Source organism: Malaclemys terrapin, chromosome 2 (genome assembly GCF_027887155.1).
Source record: "Malaclemys terrapin pileata isolate rMalTer1 chromosome 2, rMalTer1.hap1, whole genome shotgun sequence".
In the NCBI taxonomy this organism is placed as follows: Eukaryota; Metazoa; Chordata; order Testudines; family Emydidae; genus Malaclemys; species Malaclemys terrapin.
The window spans coordinates 73708648-73733899 of NC_071506.1; the positions used below are offsets into that span (position 1 = coordinate 73708648).

General features: G+C 41.5%; 1 protein-coding gene across 18 annotated transcripts in view; it reads right to left on the reverse strand.

The window, feature by feature from the left end:
* DTNA (dystrobrevin alpha) overlaps positions 1-25252 on the reverse strand; it is a 287362-nt gene that overhangs the window by 113737 nt on the left and 148373 nt on the right. For all 18 annotated transcript variants that reach the window (XM_054017111.1, XM_054017102.1, XM_054017107.1 and 15 more), the window contains 2 exons: positions 8653-8720; positions 1388-1468 (listed from right to left, as the gene is read on the reverse strand). In XM_054017111.1, the coding sequence (XP_053873086.1) occupies positions 1388-1468; positions 8653-8719 (148 nt within the window). In that variant the 5' untranslated portion in view covers position 8720. Of the gene's footprint in view, positions 1-1387; positions 1469-8652; positions 8721-25252 lie in introns of those variants that run through there.

Here is a 25252-nt window from a genome sequence, read left to right on the forward strand (position 1 = left end):
CCCTTTGGGCACAAGCGTATTTCAGTTTCCATAAGCATTCATTCCTTTTCCTTCCTACTGAGGCAGCCAACAAGGGAGCCAGTCATGAAAGTGTCGTTTACAATCTGGATACCTTATTCACTAAGAACAGAACTGAAAACACCAACTCATTTCACACAGGTTACTGAAGAGCAATCTGATGGTATTGATTTTTAATCACTGACTGGCTTTGTTCAAAGTAGTGACTGAGAGGTGCCAGACTATATTATATTATAAAAAGAAATACTGTTTGTATGTTTACACAAACACTACACATTTCATAAATACTAATTATTATTCTATGCTCCATTACCAATGCCTTCAGCCATCCAGTCTCCCCTATGATGAGGCTATTATATCCTTGTACTTCAAATCAACTTAGTTAGATTTTTTTTGTCGCTCAAGATCAGTTTATGTGGTTACCATGGAAATTAAGTGAAAATTTCATCCTCTTTGACAAACAATTACAAAAAAAAAAAAATAATAAAGTAAGGAAACACAATCACATCAGCTATTTTCAGTGTGTTTCCTTCTGAATTGAGCATGACTGAACTACTGTATCTGTAGGAAATAGTACTTGGCAGCATGCTTGTGCCATGGACCAAGCCTATGGTCCTTACTTAAGCTAGAAATGCCTATTAATATGAGAGGTATGCTAAAGAGGTGACTGCAGATTTGACCCCTGGCTAGTAACCTCCTGAGTGCTCTACCCATTCTTCATTTTCTTTTAAAAGCTTTTCAGACTGGCTTTCGCTGATATTTGTAGGCCACAAGCAGCAGATTTTTCTGCAGCACAAATATTTACAACCTCAAAGCAAAGAGGTAGCTGCTGAGCTGCACAGGTTTCATCTATTTTTTTTAAAAACTCCCTCCAGTGCAGCTCTTCTGGTGGCAGCACAAGTGTTTAGACCAGTCATTGTTACTGTTAGTGGAGGTACATTGGTGGGATTTTTTTTTAATAGCCCAGTGTAAACAGGCCTAGTGAGAAACGTAAAAATTCTATCTATCTACAAAACAAATGGCAAAGTCTATGGTGTGATGGATTTTTTTTTTAAACCTTTTTTAAAGCTCCTGGTATTTTTCATAACCCTGCTAAGAGAAACTGTTGCTTTTAAAAGAAAAATAATCACATTTAGAAGAAGCATTAAAGAACCTCTCCCCCCAATAGAAACATTTCCACACTTAATGCTTTGAGGATAATTAACAGTATGGAATTATTCTATATTTCTTTATTACCCAGGCATTCTTATTAGTGTCTCCTAACTGTACATTAAAATAAATCCATATTTTCCTTTCAACTGGAGAAGAAACATATCCTACAGTGGTAAGACTAATTATGGTACTTGCAGTTAACAACTGACATACTTACAGTTGCATTTCTTCTGTACAAATCTAAGCTTGCATGCTGTTCTGTAGGTGGATAAACGGATGCGATCCAGATCTTGAGCCCCTAGTGGAAGAGAATTATACACATGCTGTGACATTTCCCTGGGGTAGAGTCCACAATGTTTGCAAGTACAGTGAGTCGTGTGTGTACTGTGACATTCTATACCTTGGGGGAGCGTCTTGTAATCCCCATATTCCTCATTTATATATAATTGTGATCTTACATATAAAGCATTCCATGTGAGGTATCAGGGGAAAGATTATGAACTGCTGAAACCCACTGTTCTATGTATATATGTATATCTTTAGCGCATATGAAGTTATGAAAATTGTGTTGTATGGTGGTCATTAAAACATGCTGTAAGTTGGGGAATCAGCCAGATATTAGATCCCCAGAGACAACAGCAAGGAAAGTAACCAACGCCCGGGCGGGGTGTCAAACAACCATCAATAGCCATTGTCCAGCAAGGGAGCTACAATTCAATGACTCACCTGCATTAGGCCACACCAGAGGAATTGCTCAACGTTACCTGGGGACTCAGCAATCCCCACCAGATGTGCCTGGACATGTGTTCTCCAAGCACATGGGACTGAGGGTATAAAACAGAACACAGGGGGCCCAGGCTTCACCTTTCTCCTACCCCATCTATGCTGCAAGCAACAAAGACACTCAGAAGAAGACCGAAGACTCCAACAGAGGAGCCTCGGCTGGGTTGAAGGGACAAACCTGTATATTAAGGACTGAAATATCCAGTGGGGTGAAAGAAACTGCTTAATCTAGTTGTTGCCCAGTCTAATAGGGCTGTGAGTTTAGACTGCGTGCTTATATTTTATTTCTGTTGGTAACTAACTCTGATTTTTTGCCTAACACTTAATATCACTTAAAATCGATCTTTTATAGTCAATAAATTTGTTTAACTATTTATCTTTACCAGCGAATTTGCCTGAAGCGTGTGGTAAATCTGCTCAGGTTTGCTCTGGTGTATGTCCACTTTCCATTGATGAAGTGGTGAGCCAATTAATAAATTTGCACTGCTCGTCTTGAGGTACAGTCCTGGGAGCTGGGGGGATTTGGCTGGTGCCTTTCTCCATGTGATTCATGAGTGGTTCTGGGAACATTCATGCAAGCTAGTTGCGTGTGGGGCTCCAAATGCTGGTGTGCTGAGTGGTGGGGAGGGTTTGCTGTTTGTCACTATCAAGGCATTGTGAGAAACAGACCAGGCTGGAGAGAGAAAGGGGCACACTGGTCCCACAGTCCCAGGCTGCACCCTGGGGATCCCGTCACAAGTACCTGTTCCTTGTTAACAATGTACACATAGGAGAAAGGACATAGAAGCACATGCTGTTCAACATTTTCAAGGCTGCCTATTTTTTACGGGGAAAGGGGAGGTTAAAACACATTCATGAAGAAAGCCAAGGACTAGTAAGCCTACACTGTCTGTTGTTTTGAAGAAACAATCTGGTCAAGCTTCAGGCTAAAAGACAAACTGGCCAATCTCCAATATCAGGGAAAACCTCCATCTAATTTTAATTTTTAATGACAAAGCTCACAATAAATATCTTCAGCTGTCATCAGGGCCGGCTCCAGCATTTCTGCCACCCCAAGCAAAAACAAACAAAAAAAAAAGCCGCGATCATGATCGGCGGCGGCAATTGGAAAAAAAAAAAAGCCGCGATTGGCGGCGGCAGTTCAGTGGCAGGTCCTTCGCTCCTAGAGGGAGTGAGGGACCTGCCGCCCCCGAATTGCCGCAGGTGCCGCCCCTCTCCCTTGGCCGCCCCAAGCACCTGCTTGTTAAGCTGGTGCCTGGAGCCGGCTCTGGCTGTCATGCCAGCTCAGAACAAGGTATTGTCAGAAGACCAAATTAGAAACAATACAACACCTGAACTTAGAGACTGGTAGATGACAAAGTTTAGGGCAAAAAATATACTGCAAAAGAGTGGGCCACATTCACCACTGATGCTGAGATTTGTTTTTTTGTGGTGGGAGCCTCAGGGAGTCAGTTCATACCCAGACTGGCCCTGGAGACTCTAAATATACAAAGCTGGCAATGTCCCCAAAGCATCTGCCAGCAATGCTTTTCCTGCCCACATCTTTTCCCTTTTGCCAGGGCTGAAGGGGAGGTAGTGTAGGAACCAACTACGATGGGTCTACTCCCACTGAGAGCCCCTCTGTGCCACCCAAGTAGCCGGAAAGGGGTCAGAATGAGGGTGGGGATCTGACAAAGTATCTTCAAGCATCAACCCATTGTTCATTACTTATAATATTTTTTAAAACTCAAAGGCAGAGGAGTAGATTTTTCTTATTTAACATATTTACTCCCAGGCTGACATGTCATACAAGAACTAGGCAATTGTTACTACAGAGATAGTTATGAGAAAAAGAATTCAGAACTCCCAATTGTGGCACGCGGGCTTATACCATGTGGCATATTAACTTTTACTAATACAGAGTCAATGACATTTTCAGATATTTGTGTTTTGAATGTGGTTGCAACTATGTAATAGAGGAGAATTTGCCCCATCAACTTGAGCAACTTCATCTCTGAAATAGATACTAAAACAGAGTTACACACTACAAAGCTGCTTGAAGGACTGTCCAAACTCATGTTCATTCCAAATACAACTAGTGTAAAATTAGACTGTCAATAGAGTGCAGTGAAGTGAAAATATGGCCGTCTTGTTTTTTAACTGGTTTCACAAATCCCTTCTTTGAGATATATACCAACATTATTAGATCTGCCACTGGGCTTTATAATTGTACATTATGCTTGTGTTCACCCACTCTTTGATGAACAATCAGGCATTGGCTGGACCCAAACATTTCAAACTTGCACTGATCTCTTCTGTCTCCTCAGCATCTGCCCCGCTGCTGACCAGATTCTCCCACACCACTCGCCCAGTACTCTCTACTAGTTCCTTTTCACAGTTGGCTGTCTTAATACCATCTGTTCCTGGCAAAAGGTACTCTGAACTACTTAGCATAAGGTCCTGAAAGGTTCTGATTTTTCTCATGACATGCTTTCCTGTTAAAAGACTCAGTTTTTCTCTTCTCCTTTAATATTTTGCTGACAACACTGAGAAAAGCTGAAATATCTGAGGCAGGGTACTGCAATGTCTCTAACACAGAGTCTTTCCTTTTTTATTAGGACCAATTAAGAAAACCAATTCCTCTTTTTGTAGCCACCCATGTATGACAAAACAGATTGCTATACAGATCACCTTTGCTTACCCCATAAGAATTGGGATAATTGGGGAATAACTTTGAACTGATTGTTAAGGTCTTATGCCTGTGTTATTGCAGCTGAATCTTATTAAATGTGCTTTGAGAGATCATTTTATGGTTCATTAGATTTTTCTTTACAATGTTGTGATAACATAAACCAAGTAATATTAGTGTATTTATATAGTGCCATTCAACTATGGCTTTGGAGTGCCTCTCAAAGGTCTTGTTACAAGGCTTAAATAATTTTCTATAAGTCTCTGAGGTAGGTATTGTTGTATCCATTTTACAGACTGATAAACTGCAGAGGAAAAGTTATGCTACTTGCCCAAGGTTCATAGTGAATTGGTGAGAGAGCCAGAAAGAGAACTCAGCAATCATGTCTCCTAGTTACTTGCTATAACCACAATGTTCTTATTGCATAGTCAATAAACATAATTTCTACACAATGGGCAAGATTCTGTGCCACTAGTAACAGTCGAGGGGGAGGGCATGATAAAGTGTCTTTAAAGCCACCCCTGTGCTGTCCAAAGGCTACTGGACTGCTGGACTGGAAGGGTTTTTGACATAACTTAGACAGCAGCAGGAGCCTAAATTATGACACCCTCTCCAAATTACACTCAGGTCCACTGTGCTGCCAGGAATATTCTCAGCACCACATGCTTTAGTCCCACCCCCAACACACCCCGCCTTCCATCAGCTGCACCACACTCCTTATGCTGGGGCTTGAGATGCGCTCCTCAGTAGGCAACTTTAGAGGTGGCCCCACAGTGCCTATAGTGGGGAAATTCTCCCCTGGCTTTTAGGGCTCCTTTATGCCACTAGAGACCTTTTACGAGACATAAAGGGTCTGGTGCAGAAGTGAGGATCTCCAATATGTATTTTGTAGGCATTTAGGAGAGCTGAGCAAACTTATATGCAATACATTTTGCCATTTTTGCTGCTTGCAGAGTGATGTTTATGAGTTGGGTGAAAACATTTTTTTAAATGAATTGGCTGGGCAATGCAGGAAGTTTATTACTTCTGCTTCTGTCCCAAACATATCTAGTGTTCTCAGTTCAAATTTTGGCTCCTGTCTCAAATTTGTTCTTCCAAAAACTTTCGTACAAACAATACCTTACTTATATGCACACTAATGAAAAACAATGAAAGATGTCAGGTGGGGATAAGGCAAGTCAAACTTCAGTTTCTAAGTTGCCTAAATGATTGCCAATAGTTTCTCCTACTATTTGATCAGCTGCAGTATTATAGTTTTTTCCTTCTGGGAATTCTCAGCACATTTCATATTGTTGGCACTTTGAAAAGAGAATAACGCAATAAATTGCAAGCTTTGTCTCATGTTTCCATACTTTGTAACAGTACTCTGTGTCTACTCGATAATCTATGCTGGCAGCCCCAAGTGGATACATATTCTGTTCACCATATTTTGTGGTACATCCATCAGTTCATTCCCCTTTAGATGGCACGTAAACGTGTCAGCTAAAACTACTGGTATTCCATTTATTTTGACACCCTAGTGTACCTTTTTAGTTGTAAGAGACAATGTAAACTTTGACCTCAGAATTCCAAATAAGAGAATACACCTCTACCTCAATATAACGCGAATTCGGATATAACGCGGTAAAGCAGTGCTCGGGGGGGGGGGGGCAGGGCAGGGCTGCGCACTCTGGTGGATCAAAGCAAGTTCGATATAACGCAGTTTCACCTGTAACGTGGTAAGATTTTTTGGCTCCTGAGGACAGTGTTATATCAAGGTAGAGATGTACTAGATATGACACTAATACATAGAACATTGTAACTGGCAGCTGGAAGGATGTCCCCTCCATAGGAAAACAATCAATTGTTTTAGGAGTAAACATTAAATACAGAGGAGCCTCAGAATCCACCTACCATGTAAAATGTGATTATCTCAAAAAGATCTATGCCATTGTGCAACCCTATTTAGGGAAAACCGCCCTATTTAGGAGAGCATGTAAGCATTTCCTGAAATGACCTGAAGAAGAGTTCCGTGTAAGGTCAAAAGCTAGTCTCTTTCATCAATTGAAGTTGGCCCAATAACAGATATTACTTCACCCATCTTGTCTCTCTCAAGCCTTACTCATCTTTAATCTTTTCCTGTTTAAATGCATGGTTGTTTTTTTGCAAACAGCACAGAGAAGAAAACATTAAATACATAACCATACATAAGGAAATAAAACATTAAAACACTCTATATTTCAATATGTAGAAAATGGTGCATAATAGCTATTTGTGTATGGCAAAGGCAAAAAGCAAAACTTGAAACAAGCTGTAAGAAACCATCACAAACTCTTAATAAGGTTCAAAATAAAATAAATGTTCTGCTTTAGAAGTGTTTATATTAGACTGAAAAAATAATATCCCATGGCCAGATAGCAAGATAATATAGAATGGTAAGTTTCTCCATTGTCAAGATGTCCAGTACTTTACTGAGGGCTTCATTCCATACCTATTAAAGTCTGGCTCAGAAGGAACATGAGGTTCACACTATTGGGCAATACCATAAAATAAGGAGGGAATCAACTTTTCTAAGAGGTGTATCCTTATCAAGGCCCAACCCCTAAATGACTTAGATAGTTGTGTGGGAAAACCCAAAGTCATACCAGCTTGCATTTGACCCTTTCCCCAAAAGTTCAAAAATTAAAAAATCCTGCCACACCTTTGAAAGAGCCTCCAACACAATTGCGGCACCAACATATTCCAGAATCAGTCTGGCCCATGTCTACATAATCAGGGTGTTGTCAAGTATGTTCTCTGCAACAGTGAACATGGGCAATTCAAATAGTCAGTAAAGACAGACAATGCAGCTATAGGTTTCCAGAATTTCCCTCAGAATTTAAAATAAAGATAAAACAGGAATTTTAAGGAGGGATTCTCAAAAACACTCAGCATTGTCCTAACTCTACTCCCATTGACGTCAATGGTAAAAAACAAAAACAAAAAAACAAAACAAAAAACATGACCTATCCAGGACAAGAGTTGGGCCAATACTGAACACTTCTGAAAACCTCACTTTTAATATTCAACTCTCAGTTCTCAATGCACCTTTTAGATGGAGGATCCAAAACCTTGAAAAATGGCATAGATATAGGTAATCTGCTAGACATTTGTTAGATATATTTAATATTTTTCCTTCAAAGTCTGTTAAGAGTCTAGCAAAGTACCATTGTTCTGTCAACATTTACTAGTTTGAAAGTACTACACCTCATGGATATAGATTATAGTATGACCATAATAGAGCTAAGGGATATACCTGATCATTCTTGTCAAAAAAATTAGGTAAATCTAGTAAAATCAGGAAGATCCCAAACTTTATACAAGGAAAACAATCTCCCAAAGGAAACAATGGATTGTTCACAAGGGAGATAAGAGGACTGTGGAGTAGTTAGGAATTGGGGCAACTCTTGTTCATATGATATTTTGTGGAGAGCTAATAGGTTAGTTATTTTAGAACAGATACATTTAGACCATACAAGGAAAAGGATACATTCAAGTGGGATATCTGGGATTTGAAACTGTTCCTTAGAAACCTTTTGTTTTGGGGATGATTGTTTTCTTTCTCCATATGTTACATTTGTGAAATTATCAGTATTTTAACTTCTTTGGATGAATTAGCTATTATTGAAACAGAGGTAAAATAGGTTTCAGAGTAGCAGCCGTGTTAGTCTGTATCCGCAAAAAGAAGAACAGGAGTACTTGTGGCACCTTAGAGACTAACAAATTTATTAGAGCATAAGCTTTCGTGGACTACAGCCCACTTCTTCGGATGCATATAGAGGTAAAATAACAACCTAGTTCAGAAGATCACAGAAATTAGGGATGGGAAAGATCTATTCTGCTGTATTAGGTTAATAAAATCCACCCTCCTGCAATTTCTTTCTCACAGTAAAAACACAATTATTTAGAATGAGAATGGGACAGATACTTTAAGTAAGGTTTACTGATGTTATGTTGTATCTAGTTCATCTTTTGCAATGAAACAGTTAGATCTCTAAAAACACAGTACTTACGCATTTCGGCAAACAGCTGCCTTCTTTCTGCCATGGTATTTCCTCTTTTCCCACAATCTTCAATCATTCTAAAAGACAAAATCACCAGAAAATATTTAATACCCACAAGCTGAACATCAGCCCTTGCCAGCCCTACCGTGGCACTGTTTGGGGGAAAATCAGATCACATTCTCCTCCGTGGCCTAGACTTTGCTTTCAATTTAGTGTGTCCTAAATAAGGGGATCTTATTGGTAAATTATATAAAGGAAGAAGAAATCAGAAGATGTAATATCTCTGCCTCTACCAACCAGGGTTGAATTCAAACCAGTGCCCATAAAATGAAAGGCTATTTAATCTCATTAACTATCTCTTGAGCACCCCACTACTGTGGATATTTCTAGTTGAAATAAACAGTTCATAGTGAATAAATTTATTAGCTGAATTTAGCCTCTTTTTGTTTATGAATTGTCCGCAAGCTGCTTACAGTTTTTTAAATTTGTTATTCAAAGTTAGTCACCAAATATTCTCTATGAACAGTATATAGACAAATAATTAGTTGTAAACAATTCATTATAAATATCTAATAGTCAAAATGTGACCTGGATTGGTTAGTGTTGATTTGGCACAGGGGTCACATGTTTCCGTATTGATTTCCTAACAAGATTAGCTTATTAAGTAAGAGTAAGGCCACTCATTTACATATTCAGAATTTGTTTTCCACAAACGTTCTCTAACACTTGCATAATAGGCACTGTTTCTACATAATATGCCGGGCAACTAATTTGCAGAAATAAAAAAAAATGCAGAAGGGGAACAAATGTAGGGGCGTTTTTACTTGCAGAAAAATGCTTAAAGTATTTACCTAGGTCTAGTTATCAATGTCTGGTTATGATGTTTAAAGGGCAGTGTTTGGTTATGTACTCCCTTTCGATCCCATGCGTGGCCATCCACATGGGAGGGCCTTTTCTATTGAAGGAAAAATAGTATTTTCCAAACCACATGTACCATTTTCTTTCAGAAGCATAATGCTAAAATAATCTTTTCCTGGTTGAAAAACCCTTTAGTCTAGCAACTATTTCCTTTTTCATGCCACCTCATCATCCTGTCGCTTTGCCCATATTTATTTGTTTTTCTGTACAGGTGTTTCTTTGGCACTCATAATGGTAGTATCTGAGCAGCCAACATACATTAATGAATTCATCCTCCTGTGAGCTAAAGTAGTATTATTAACTCCATCTCATAGTTAGGGGAATAGAGGCACACAGGGATTATATGACTTGCCGGGCTCACAAAAGGTCTGTGGCAGAACCAGGAGCAGAATCCAGATCTCCTGAGCCCCATTCAGTGTAGCACCTTAACCACAACACCATTCTTTTCTTGGAATGTTATATTGTTACAGCTGTTCTTTATACGGAAGGCATGCTTTTGAGACCTTTAACTTCTATAAATAGGCTGATTATTATTAATTTTCTTTATATAGTGTAATCCATAACCCTCTCAAGCAGGCAAGGGCCTCATTGTGCTAGACATTTTACAGATATATTGTAAAGACAGTCCTTGCCCCAAACAGTCTTAAAGACATGATACAACAGGTGGGTGAAACAGGATGCGAGGAGGTCAGGTAACAATGACACAGGCAAATTACTGCCTAGACTGCCTCTGTAGGCAATGCAATTCGTAGATGTCACTAAACTAATAAATTGCAGTAATCTCACTTAGTCACTTCCTAGTCTTCATCTTTTTCACAAGGGTAGGAAGCAAAGTAAGAGAAAGTATCTTAGTGTTACATGAAGCTAAGAAATAGTTATTTTCAAGTCCCATTGGCAGAAATTCAGTCATATCCCACATCTTCAAAATCTTCTTTCCATATTATTATGAATTTACAAAACTAGTATGCACCAAACCCTTGACGAAATCAAGATGTTACTATGATCCACTGGTCATTGTGCATTGTGTCCCCCCCCACTCTGCCCAAACCACAGAAGATTGGAATCTGTTTCAGCTCTTAACTACGCAGCTTGACTCTTTAGCACAAGCTGTAGAGACTCATACTTTCAACTCTGGACATCTTCAGGTCAATCCCCACTATCAGCCGAGATAGCAGCTGCAATGTTATTTTACTCTACTGATTCTATTATGCTTATAGTGGACAACAGTTCACAGAAAAATAGCAACTAATGTTCTAAAGTTCTTCTCAACAGGAAATAACTTTTCTATTGTCTTATCTGCAAACAGTTATAGTGCATCTAACGACAGCTATTTTCATGGGCTAATTAATAAGGGTGTCGATCAACAAGGCAGTAAACTTCAATATACTGCAGATTCTCTTGCTCAGAATCCCAAAATCTGTTTCAAAACTCAAGTTTTCCAGTCTCTGAAAATATTATTTAACTTATATTGATATGCTGAGTGGATGCCTTCTACGTCCACTGTATACAATAGTCCAGCTTCAGGAAATACAGTAAATAAATGGTTTAGTAGTGACTGAGTTTGATCTGACTCTTTCAAAAGCAATCTGTTCCTCTATTTCCATGCAGCACCAAGAGCACTATCTATTTTATATATATATATTTTTAAATAAAATCAGGAAATAATATTCTGTTCTGCAGCATTTGATAAGAAAATTAAACATACTTCTCCCCCCAGCCTCCTTGCTGTTATGAGGCTTTCATTTATAAATATTGTTAAAGACTATGATTAGGGTTGCCAACTTTCTAATTGATGAACCCCGGACAGCCTTGCCCCACCCCCTACCCCTGAGATCCCGCCCCTTCCCCTGAGGCCCCACCCCCTGTTCACTCTTCTCTCCAAACCTCCCCCACTCACTCCCCCCTCTCCCCGGACTCACCTGCTGCCCAGAGCAGGGGAGGGGTCAGTCACCATAGTGAGGGTCAGGGCCGGGGCAATTGGGGCATGGCAGGGCAGAAAGGGGGGGGGGAACAGAATCCCCCCCGCCCTGGGTGGCAACACCTACCTCTTGAAGCCCGGTCCAGAAGCCAGCCACTTCTCTCTGTCAGGCATCAGCAGCTGAGCCAAGAGCAGCTCCTCCCGCTACTCTTCCCACCCCCCAGTGGCGGAGGCTGGACGGCGATCACCCTCCTATGTCCAAGCCGATCAAACAAAAAGGACTCTAACCAGAATCGCCCCCAAGAGCCCAAACCAAACCAGCTTTCCCCCGCTGCAGGGGGAAAGGATTGATTCCCAAACGCAGTGCCCAGGAGTGCCTGCCTTTCTCCAGTCCAACCCCACTCCCTCCTGAGCTCCAGACCCCACATGCAACCCTCCATCCTACCCCTTCCAGGCAGGGCTGGAGGTCACAGCCAAATACAGCTAGCTGAACTTCCCCCCACTTAAGCCACACAATATTTGCCCCAAAGCCCTGGACTATTTATTTCCCCCCAACAAGATAGACCCTGCAATGTTCATTAACCCCTTACAAATACCCCAGAATACACAACCCCCAAAGGGCAGAAGGACTTTTCATCCAAAACCCTGCAATATCCAGACCTCCTCCCACCTTTCTTATTCTCCTCCCAAAACAATCACGCCCCAATGCCCCACAATAGTGACTGCCGTCCAACACAGCTTGCAATGCCAACCTCCCGAAACCCTGCCGCAATCAGTTAATTGCTTGGATTCTAGCCGCTCTCTCTTTTTGGCTTTTTGTGAACAATTTTCTAAATGTCTTGGTTTCATCCCACAGTTGAACCGGGAAAATTTCTGACATCTCTAAACTCTTCATGGGACAAGAAAACTGTTTCCCTCCCACACCTTCCTTTGGGAGGACAAGGTGTTAGCACCTCTTAAACAAGCAGTTTTCTTGTCCTTGCTCAAGAAACCATCTGAAATGATACCTTGTTGGAAGGGGATGAAAGTTAGATATGTGCCTGGATACCTTGTTGAATCAAGGCCTTAGGATGGGTTGAATGATGTTACTTTCCTGCTATATACTAGACAAAGTGAGAAGTGCAGTTTTCTACACAGCTGTTCAATTTTTTAAAACCAGCTTTGGCTAAGCAATAATATTCTGTTTTCAGTACAGACTCTCTGTCTTTAAACCAGGGGTGGGCAAACTCCGGCCCGCGGGATCGTCCTGCCTGGCCCCCGAGCTCCTGTCCCAGGAGACTAGCCCCCGGCCCCTCCCCTGCTGTCCCCCTCCCCCGCAGCCTCAGCTCGCTCGCTTGGCCGCCGGCGCAATGCTCTGGGCAGCAGGGCTGTGAGCTCTTGGGGCAGCACAGCTGCAGAGCCCGGCCTGACCCGGTGCTCTGTGCTGTGTGATGGTGACGGCGGCAGCATGGCCCGGCTCCTGCCGGGCGGTGCGGCTGTAGCGCCGCCAGCCACCGGTGCTCCAGGCAGCGTGGTAAGGGGCAGGGAGCAGGGGGGGTTGGATAGAGGGCAGGGGAGTTCAGGGTAGTGGTCAGGGGGCGGAGGTGTGGATGGTGGTCGGGGGGGGGGGAAAACAGGGGGTTGAATGGGGGCAGGGGTCCTGGGGGGGCAGTCAGGAAGGAGGGGGGGTTGGATGGGGCGGCAGGGGGAAGTCAGGGGACAGGGAGAAGGGGAGGTCGGATGGGAGAGAGGCCCTGGGGGGCCATCAGGAATGAGAGGAGGGGTTGGATGGGGCGGCAGGGGCTCGGGGGCAGGGAGCAGGGGTGTGTGGATGGGGCAGGGGTCCCAGAGGGGCCGTCAGGGAACAGGGAGGTTGGGCGAGGCAGATAGGAGGTGGGGGCCAGGCCACGATCCCCTCCCCTATCCAGCCCTCCATACAATTTACGAAACCCAATGCGGCCCTCAGGCCAAAAAGTTTGCCCGCCTCTGTTTTAAACCCATTATTTACACATTTCTTCTTTGTAAGTTGATTAAACCCTTACCCATGCACCCATCAACCGCTGTTACTTGGGACACTCTGGTTTAAATCGTCCTCTGCAAACTGTAACCCATTATTTCTTTCTATAACTTAGTAATACCAGAAATATTGATTTTGAAAAGGAAGCTACCCTCCAATATCTAGCCAATAGTTATTTTAAATAGATCTTGAAAGCTGCAGCCAATACCCATGCATGGTCTATGGTAATGTAAGATGAATTAATGTGAAATTGTCTCTTCCCCTTTCCTTCCCTCTCACCCCCATAAAGAGATACTGTGGGTCAAATTCAACTCTGGTGAAAGTTGGTGCCACTGTGCTGACTGCAGTGGAGTCATATCTGTGCTTACTTCGGAGGTGAATTTGGTCTGGTGAGTAGGAGGTTAAGAGAGCTGTTAAGAGCTGGGTAAAACCATATTTGCAAAGTCACCAACTTCAGCAATCCTTGAAGTTAATAACTAGAATCCAGAAGGGCCATTTCAGACCCTTTCCCCCCTTAATGGATTTATTGGTGCCTTATGAATGACTTGTTCCATTTCTTTTAATGAAGTAGGCCTCTAATAGGTCTCTCTCAGCTTTACATTCCAGCACTAATCTTTGGCAATATAATAAAATTGTTCAGTGCTCTTTCCTGAGGCTAGGTATAATTGCATTGCACTTACAGTACTTGTTTGTACTTTATCTAGATGAGCTACTTACAGTGTAGGAGAAAAAAGCTGTTACTAAGCTCATATCAAATGTGCCTCAGCAATTCTGCCTCTTCAACAGCTTGTCTTGTTCAACTTCTAAATTTAAAAAAAAAAAAAAAAAAAAAAAATTCCATGCCTTGATTCATACATTTAGTAAAATGTTTTCTTCATTTTTAAGAAAGAATGTGATCACAGACTGTTCATTAGTTTCCCTTTTGGGAGTTCCCTAAACAAAGGATTGGCTTTTCAAAAGCACACAGCACTGGTATAATTTTTCTCTCATTGAAGTTTTGCCATAAACTTAAATGGGAGCAGCAGTGGGTTAAGTCTGAGCCTGTTTGAAAAACTGACCCTTAAAGTCTGAAAAACAAATCATCCTCATTTAAAAAACAAAAACAAAAACAACACCACCAAAAAGAAATGGAAACAGTTTCCTGGTCACACACTTGAAAAAAAGAGTCCAAATACATCTATATCAAAACTAATGGACACTTAACAAAGGCTACCACAATTCTCATGCTTCAGGGCATGAGCAAATCACCAGTTGCAGTCACCCCATCATCTGCAGTAATGCCCACATCAAGCATTCAAAAATCATGAATGAAGCCAAAAATAATTATGAGAGCGTAAATAGTTATATAGGGGGTAGGAGGGATTTTTCTCTTTGCCTTCTGGTTTATGGGCCATGAGAGTACACTCAGGACACAGCTTTTCTCCACAATCATAAGGACTAGGAACTTACTCTTTTTCAATATGAGCTGAGAGATTCTCACTACTCCAAGAGCAGGACCTTTAAGAAAAACTCCATACATCATTAGACTCATGATAAATTTGTAAGATTTGACAACATTGTGTGTTGCACAAATTCCTGGATAAACTAAGGGCTCTTCCAGCCTTGCCCTATCACTGGCCTACTGAATCTTAAGAGGTGGCACTGCCAGTCATCCATTAGGTCAGATCTTGTGCTTCTTTGAAAAGCTAATCTACAGAGAACTAAAACGTTGTAATAAAAGCACCTGGACAGAGTAACACTACTCATGTTTGTGCTCTAAATACACTCATCTCAAATGCTTTTCACTGACTGACCAAATCAGCTCTGAGGGACCTTTCAGCAGTGCTTGACCTACATCAAATATAATGTGTAACAGATTAACTTAAAAAAAAAAAAAAAGCCTGCAGATTTAGTGATAACTCTCCATGGCTCTTTCCGACCTCCAAATTCCTAACACTATTTCCTTACAACTTATTATACTTGCTCCAAGTTTTCTTATGAATTTTACAACAAAAAGTGCCAATACCAATTTCCCCTCCACTCGAATGTGAAATGTCAAAGCTGTTGCGCATTTGGGGATGATGGGGAGAAATGTAGCCTGTAACTCCCCCTAACAATAACTTAAATTTGTACCTTTCAATTCCCTTTGAAAATACATCTCATAACAAAACAAAACGTTGACAACATGCAATATGTCAGGCTTGTTTGTCTGTGCCAGTTTTTAAACACTAGGGTGAAAGCCTGTCCCCAGTGAAGTCAATAGGAGTTCTGCCCTTGATTTCAATGGGGCCAGTATTTCACCCTTCAGCTACCGTTTATTCAATGTGTTTGCAAACTCTGTTTTTTAAATATAAAAGTAGCATCAACATTAATATTAGTCTATGACTCTCCCATATCTGGTTTGCTGTTCTATTTCCTTTGACTTGGGCAGCAAAAAGGACATTTTATAGAGAAACCCGTAATAAAACTCAAGTGATAAGATGGCAGAGGGTCCCGAAGAGAAGCATCAGGTAGCTAATAATCTCTTTCCTTAAGACAAAGCATGTTGACTCCTGCTTTCACTTGGGGCTCTTCTTTGGCAGTGCAGTGCCACAAGGCAGGCTGGAGCATTGCACATATAATTAAATTCCTACAGAGCTAAAAGGATTTCTTAGCTTTCCTTGTGCTGGTACAATTAAACCCACATTCATTTATAATAAGCTAGCAGCGACAGAACTAGGTTGGGGAGGGTTTACTCATTTCAATGCTGGTTCTAGTTTCTGGTACACAAAGATCTGATGCCTATTTTACTGTAGGACAACAACTAGTTTAATCTCCTTTGTAAATCATAAACAACATCTAAAGAAACTGTGAATACTACGCAAGAAAATATGTGGCTAAACAACTACAATTATTGATTACCCATGCACCTATTGTGAAATCAGCTGAAATCTTTTTTCTCTACAATAAAAACCTGGCAACTGATTCATTAGACCACTGAGTTTACAACCAATTTGCTTGTTTCACACGGGACTATGTGGCTTAAAACCGTTTTGTATCATTGTCTCCTTAACTGATTGGTAGATTTTTGGTATCCAAAACTATCAAATGGATAGCCATGGACTGAGAGAAGTTCAAATAACATTGTGAACTAAAAATAGCTAAAAATATTTCTTCTCTCTAAATTGAGGCTAGAATGAACATATGACAAAAAAAGACAGCACACATGGGGCACAAATACAATAGGATAATACACTCAGACATGGTACTTCAAAAAGTACCAAGAGTATCACCCAATATAATAGAGGCAAGTAGCTAGAGTTAACTAAGAAATCATTATGGCATGTGAGAGCCCATAATTACACGCAGGGACATATTTAATAGTAAGGAATGTAACTCTATCGTATGTAGAAGTTTTCAGGGTGCAGCGTTTTCTTGGAAAAGCAAGAGATGAAACAGAGAAGAAATTTTTTTTCTACCCGATGCCTTCTAAATTTTTTTCAATATTTGCCGAAGAGCACATGTGGCTGTGATTTAGGGGCCTTCAGCTTAGGTTCTCCCAGCACAAGAGAACTGGAGAAGTAAACTCTTCTTAATGTCCACCACATAAGGCTATCTTATGTTCCTGGCATATCCTAATACAGAAGGTTAATGTAAGCTCTTCTGTTACAAAGCTATCCATAATGGGGTGTATGGGCCCTTTAAGAATAAAGGGATACAGAAAACCCCGTTCCAGGTGTTGGAATGAACAAAGGCCAGAAAATGGCCTGGTAGCAGATGAGAGGAAGTGGTCCTGGGGAATTAGGAATTGGATGAGGGATGCACAAACCCCAAAACACTGTTCCTTTAAAGGCCTGGGATCAGGAGCCCTGTAACGTGTGGGGGGACAGAGTTTCCCTCTCTTCCAGCCAACTGGAAGGAGCTCTCTGGAGGAGCGCAATACACAGATTGCCTTCTCCTTAGAACAGAGGAGACATGGAAGAAGATGGAAGGCAGGGCCAGAGGACTGAACTCCAGCCAGGAAGAGCTGGGACTGGCGGCTTTGGATGGACCAGACCGTCAGAGGAAGAACTCTGAGTATGGCAGAAGAGCCAGAGCTAAGTATGAACTGTTGAACTAAGATTCTGGACTTCATGCTGGGGATTGTTTGGATTATTTTGTGATTAAGGATGCCGAATGAGGACTGTGTGAACTTTATTTGATATTAAACCCACCCCAGATAGGGATGCTGTGAGCCACCACAGAGATGGTGTGGGGAGCTGAAGGGGGCTGCAAAAGGGGTAGGATGCCTGTAAAGCAAACTCCTGGCCATGAGGAGATGCTCAGGTTGTGGCCACCCTGCTAGGCTTTCTTGATGCAAATCTGTTCGGTCTTTGACTCACAGCAAATCCAGGTCCTAAGGTATCTAAATTAGCCAAAGGATTACCATATATCTTGCTATATATCAGTCTGGTTCATTAGTTTTTCGTGATTAATGAATAGCTGAAAATTTAGTGGAGGCAAGAATATTAGCAAAAACTATGGACTTAATTAAGGCTATATTTGGCTTCCTATGTCATCACTACAACATTGTGTGTTAACCATCCGGCAGTGAAAAGATGAAATAATGAATAATCCAAGAGCAAAAAAACACCTTATTTCAACAGGTACAGGATGACAGCACACAAAAGCAAATGCTAACTAAAAGGATGGAAAGTTAAATGCCCCCCACTGGGTAGTTTATGCTCCCAAATAAAAAAGGCTTAATACACTGAATTACTTTTAAACGAATTAAAATCTGACATTTTATTATGCAATATTATTTTTACAAGTGCATACAGGGAAAAAATGTTATACAGTATAATTAGGCAGAAAATGGACTTGTACGAAAAGCCAGAATGCAAAACTAATGTCTGAAATATTACATGCAAAGCTAATGCCTGGTTTGCTAGTAAATGGACAAAAAAAAAAAAAAAAAAAAAGAGCAAAGCACTGCTCTGTACTGATTCACTGCTCCAATTCCTTGAAAATACACACACTGCTACCAGCACACCTCAGGTTGTGCTAAATAACTACAATTACTGTAGTAAATACATAATACGCTGGGAACATTTTCAGTAAAACAGCTTTTAGGCTGTAAAGATCTCTGCTACAGAACATAAACATTTCATCTTGTAGAAATATGTTCTCATGCCCTCATCCTTGCTTGCAGAAATGTAGCTGGATAAATATCCGTGTCCTGGATTTACCTTTCATATGGTGGGGAGGGGGAGAATGAGGAGTGGGAAAGCCCAGGAGAAAAGCAGCTGTAAAGTGGCAGTTATTTTTGAAAAGATGTCTAATGCTCTTCACAAACCCCAAAGAGCTGTTCTTGTTCACGTAAAGTACATAAGATTCTGGTTAGGAACATTATTCTAGGGGCAGATCAGTGTAAAGCAAGAGCACAGACACTCATATGCTAGTACTGTGTCCAGTTTCAGGCCCCACACTACAAGGAGGATGTGGAAAAATTGGAAAGAGTCCAGCGGAGAGCAACAAAAATGATTAGGGGGCTGAAGCACATGAGTTATGAGGAGAGGCTGAGGGAACTGGGATTGTTTAGCCTGCAGAAGAGAAGAATGAGGGGGGATTTGATAGCTGCTTTCAACTACCTGAAAGGGGGTTCCAAAGAGGATGGATCTAGACTATTCTCAGTGGTAGCAGACGACAGAACAAGGAGTAATGGTCTCAAGTTGCAGTGGGGGAGGCTTAGTTTGGATATTAGGAAAAAAATTTTCACTAGGAGGGTGGTGAAGCATTGGAATGGGTTACCTAGGGAGGTGGTGGAATCTCCTTCCTTAGAGGTTTTTAAGGTCAGGCTTGACAAAGCCCTGGCTGGGATGATTTAGTTGGGGACTGGTCCTGCTTTGAGCAGGGGGTTGGACAAGATGACCTCCTGAGGTTCCTTCCAACCCTGATATTCTATGATTCTATGATTGTTCTAGGATGCACAAAATGTGCTTCCTAATTTTTGTCACATTTGTAGCATCAGTGTCCTGTTCCATAAAGCATCAAAACAACACAGATACAATGTACATAACAGACATGCATAGTCAGTATAGGTCTTTTGTCATGCTCTGCACAAAGAATATCTACCTCAAAATATTTCAAAACCCTCCTCTCTATACAAAGATTGTAGCTACTCATTTTCTTTTTTACCTCTGCTCAGCTGTCCATTACATTGCATACAAGTTATGTACTGCAGTACAAAAACTAAGTTTTTTATATAAATGCAAACTTAAAGCAATGAAAGAAGATAAACATACCATGCTGTATCTCCTTCAGTAATGGGACAAATTAACAATCAGATTCTGATACCTTGAGTGGTGCTGAAAACGACCTTGCTCCATGAGACTTCAGTGGGAATATTCATGGAGCAAGGCACTGCTCAACATAAATGAATAAGGATCATGGATCTGGCCCAATAAAAACAGTCATTGTGCACAGATGTTGGAGGCCACATGCACTGTTTCTACTATGTTGTGTTTTGCCCTTGTAAGGGCTGAGGGATGCATTCAAACCTTTGCACAGCTGCTCATGGTCAAGTAACAGTCCCTGTAATCTTAGGAGTGTAGGGACTGCTTGTTCCTGCTTCTTCTAGAAAAGCAAACAGCCAGCATGCAGAATGTCTATCGTAAGAGTGCTTGAAGCACAATCATCTTTGGTGCCAACAAGTGCAACTGCACTAAATGCCACAGTCTAGCACTTTAAAAAGGTATCCATTTCTAGTCTATCATACTTCTAATGTACTTTGTACACTATTTGCTGATTTATTTTATTTTCATAAGTAGGAGTCTTTCAAACCCCCTTCCACAAAATCAGTTTTGGAAATACAAATTCTAATCCAGGAGCTTACGTCCTTAGAGGTCTGACCCTTTCCGGGACCAGTGGCTGATGTTATGGCAGGGATTAGACTCTGAGGTTTTTACCAAATACTACAATCATTCTTTGGAGGTTTGCTGAAAAGGATCTGGAAGAGGAATGCTTGCCTACTTCATTAGTGCAACACATCAGTCCTCATTTTCTGCATTGTCCTTGAAGATCTGTTGCACTAAGATTTAAAACCAGGAAGGAAATCAGTCACAGTTTTGCACAATGCTTAGCTCTCCAAGGACTCTCCAAGTCACTTTCAAATTAGCCAGGCTGCATGCTGTCACACACAGCTTGAATGAGGAGTGGTAACACTTTCCCAAGCTCCAGCTATCAACTAAACTAAACCCATTTGGGGATAACAGAATAGGATGGTTTGTGCAGATGTTCGAAGTAGGACCACATTTTCGGCTGGGCTCCTCAGGTTTGGCTCCCCGCTTAAAGGAGTTGGGAGTCACCTTGGACGTAGCAACCGGACTCACATGACATCAAAATCTCAGCATTCGTTGGGGATTTTTTTTTAAGTTTTCAGGGTTGCAAAAATCCTGACAATGTAACTTTGAAACATGGTATCTGCCTGAGTCTGCGTGGAAGAGGAAGGGCAATTACAAGACGATGGTCAAGCTATTAGTAGTGAAGATGCTACTTCCAGGCACCATCCCAAAGTTACACTCTGTTTTGCCAAGGCTGGGTGTCTAGACATCAAAGGGACACCAAACAATTAAAGACTCTCTGGAAAGAGAGAGGGAAGGGAGAGTTCCTGGGGAGAACAGACTGATAGGGACACAGACAGGTCCTGTGGGACGTCTGAAGCAGTTGGGCCCTTCCCAAACTTCCAGGGGGATGTTAGGGTTTAAGGAAGCTAGACATGAAGATAGAGTGTTTATTGCATTAAGCTCTTTCCCTCTGAAATGCTTTGTTTTTATGTGAACAATATTTTGCTTTAAGAAGGCTTTAAGATACCACCGATCCTAGCTCCCAGAGGGAACAGAACTACAGGTACTGATCCTAAATCAGACCTGCTGAGTTAATCATAGTTAGTACCGGGTAACTGCAACCCTAAAGCTAGTCTGAGAGCATGAGAATCACAATTCTACTCAGAGAGAAAGGACTGCTCGAGGCCTGAGACCTGACAGGGAGCACTCTGAGACCAGGTGGGGTAAGAAGTGCAATTAGCCCAGTAACTAACTGATACTGCCATATCATTTCAGGCTCTCTGCAAACACAGGCAGACAGTGTATTGGTTTATGCTCAGATCACATTCTGAAGGTTTTCTCCAAAACTTCGAGATTTAAAAGAAAACAAAACAAAACTGAGATTGTGGAGAGGAATTCAGCCTTAGAAAAATGTTAGGTCAGTGACCTGGCACAACCCAACCCAGTTTATGCCTTGCTGACAGATGAAATATACTTGGTCCTACCACTTGAGTAAGATGGGTGTCCTGTACAACGACGACATGCCACTTCTGGGAAGACTTGCTGGAGTTGCCCTTCTTTGAAGGACCCCCCCCCCAACATTTTTCCTTGCCATTGTAAGAAAGCCTGGATGCAGCAGCAGTCCTAATGGGAATAGCTACTTACAACTGTGTATTTTCTCTGTGATGAAGAGGGCAGAGAAAATCTGAGAGGTACGTTGACCACAGCACCAGCCCCATCCAGTTCTCCCATAGTTTTTTCTGTTGCCTTTCTCTGCTTCCCCCTGATGCCTCCCATGTCACCTCTCTGGATTTCCCTCTTCTAGTCTTCCCTCATACCATTTCACCAAGCGGTGCTATCCTGCTGCAGACCAGCTAAATTAAAGTAAGACAGTTCTTTCATCTGTTTCACATTGAAGTCCACAGTGTAGAGTCATAACAAAGGAACGGAGCAGAACACACAGCTGGACTCTTGGACACTGGGCTCTGATCACTTCCTTTGTGCTGAATGTGTACTGCAAACTTCAAGGTGCAACAGACCAGAGTTGTCTAACTTTCACTTTGCAGCTATAGTGAACAGACTCTATAACAGACTGGAAGACACTGATGGGGAGACAAAGCACAGGGGCAGGCTTGTAGGAGGCCTAAGCAGATTGTAGGGAGGGAGAAACTGTATGACACGGGTCTGTCCCATTAGACACTTTTCATCTGCTATTATGGGGAATTCTGTCAGATCGTTTTTAGGAGTGATCTTATTTAAAGGAGCACTGCACTGCACTGCGAGATGTTTATATTACATCAATAGGGCTCATCCCTCACAGCAAAACTTCTGGAGCAATCAGGTGCATAGGCTTCCAATTGCTAAAATGAAATATCTCCTCCAGAATGGGGGCAGTGAGAAACTGAATCTATTGCCCAACGGGCATGACTCTTACCTGAGGTGTGGGAGACGAGGGTTTAAGTCCCTACTTAATTATTTATACAAAGTGGAACAGCTCTGAGAGGAGAGAAACTCACCTCAGAATAGCCTGGTGGGTAGGGCACTGATCCAGGATATGGGAGACCAGCATTAAGTCCTTGCTTTCAATCAGGCAGAGCAAGGATTGGTTCTCCCATGTCTCCTGCAGCTCAGGTGAATGTAATAACCACTGGGATACTGACTATAATAGGGACTGTCTCTCTTGAACAGTTTTGAAAGATCTCAGTTTTGTCCTGGTGCAGAATGAAGACCTTTTCAAAAATCTCGTGTGGTTGGAAAAGCCGCTTGAGCACTACTCCAGTAGAGCCCCCCTTGATTTCTGCAGAAGCAGAAGTTCTTCATGACAGATTTTTCCAGGGTCCAAAGCCACCAATCAGCAGCAAGAGTTACAGGAACGTTCCCTCTCAATACAGAGGCAGTGAAGGAGTCACAAGAGACAAGGGTGGGGTAGATCATATTCCACATTAGCAGCAGCATTGGAACCATTTCAAGCAGGCCATTCCTGATGGAATCAATCTGCCCGGGAAGGTTTTAAATGGAAGTTATCACTCTCCCCGGGCTATATATAACCTCTGACATTAATAAGGGAACACTGTCAAGATAATGAGAGCTAAAAAAAAGAAATGATCTCCCTTAAAAATTTATTTCCAGCGTAGGTCTTAAATTCAAGATTATCCCAATGTACTTTTTGAAACTGATGCTGGCTATGAAAAAAAGTGATCAGGGTCAAGACTGAGAAGCAGAAACACACGCCAAAAATTTTCTGTTTTCTGAATGATCCTTTCAAGATGTATAAACATCAGCTATTAGAAATACAAACGAAGAGGACCTACTATTTTGGAGAAGTACTAGAAGGCTTTTTATTTTATTTTAAATGTAGGATTGAAAAATCAGTAACTCTAATGTGCAGACATAAAAATTACAAATCAATAGAGTGTCAAACAAAATAGTTGGAAAATCAGGCCCTGGTTTACCTCTGGCAAGTGCAAAGTTCTGGTTTCTGCACTTCCTAGCAAGAGTTAATTATATTAACTAAACATTTAAACTGTGCAGGTAACTCAGTTCCCTGAACTATTTTACACTAAGTATGAAATATGACATATACGGTTAGAGGAGCAATACTGACCACCAAAACCAGTGCTTCCTGAGTCAAAGACCCTTCAGTTCACCTTTAAAATCCTAGAATCAAAGGGAGGCAAAAAAAATATCAGACCTGGGTAATTCATTTGCCAGGATAGTAAATGTACCCATGATCACATCATGCAAGTCCTTCTCGCCAGCTCAGTTTTTGTGACATTGCAACGAATTAAAAATGTACAAGATTTCTGCTCTCTCAAGTGTCCAGAGAAAAGAATTCTTGTCAGTTACAGTCCTCTGTTGGCTCACTGGAAAGGAGTCAGTAAGGACAGAGAACACACCCACAGCAAACTTGCCGCTTCTCACACTTACCCAGGTCAGAGAGCATGGATTGTCACACTAGCTGCCCAGAGACTTTTTTTTCTCCCTACTATCACAGGAATATCATACATTATAAAATGTCTCTTCCAACAAGGGGGTGTCGCTTTTAGTCAAGTCAGTCACTACCCTTTACTAAAAGAATAAATGCTATTCCACATACACGCTGCACTGATTCTGCACACACAAGTACTTCTAATGGCTACAAAAGTAGCCAACTCTCTCTCCCACACCCACCTTTTTCCTGCTCTTTTCCTTACACATTCTGAACAGACAGAGATCATGTGTGCACACATTGGTTATATACTCCAAACACTGGTTTCAAACTAGAGGAACACCTGAAATTAAAGTATATAAAACAATTCTTTGAAGTACTTTTTAAAAGCCTTCCAGTGGAAACCACAAAAAATAGTAAATAGTAATGTCAGCACTTATCTGATGTCCTAGGATTCCAGAGAGGACCTGCCAACATATGTAAGACCTTCCTAGCAGAGAAGATAACAACTCCCCTTCTGCAAAGACACACAGGTAGTTTTGCACATGCCAATAATCCTATTGACTTGAATGGGACTATTCACAAAGGCAACTTTAAGCACATACATCAGTTTTTGCAGGATGGGGACAATGGTCTGATATTTATAATTAGAGTATCTGTAGATTTAGAAACAAAGGAAAGCTGAACATTCAGCCTGCAGAGCATGTCCTTGAGATGGAAAAATTTCCCTGGTCATGGCACCCACAGTAAACTGGAGCATTTTCTTGCTACTCCAAAAATGTAGTTGTGTTGCAAGGTAAATGTTTGCTTTTTAAGGTCGCTCACTATAGATAACTTTGTTTGCAGGATCTGGGCCACTTATGCATGGGATAACTTACGTCAGTGAAGTCAAGTCCACGTGCATTTGCAGAATGTAGACCACAATAATCTATAGCATGATCTTAAATAGGGAACAGTTACTTTGACACATAATTACATTCCTTGTATATAGAAAAAGCTTACTGTAGAAAACTTGGCACCATGGTACAGTTTCCTTTTCACAGTCACCCTCTGTAAAATTTCAGAGTAACAGCCGTGTTAGTCTGTAT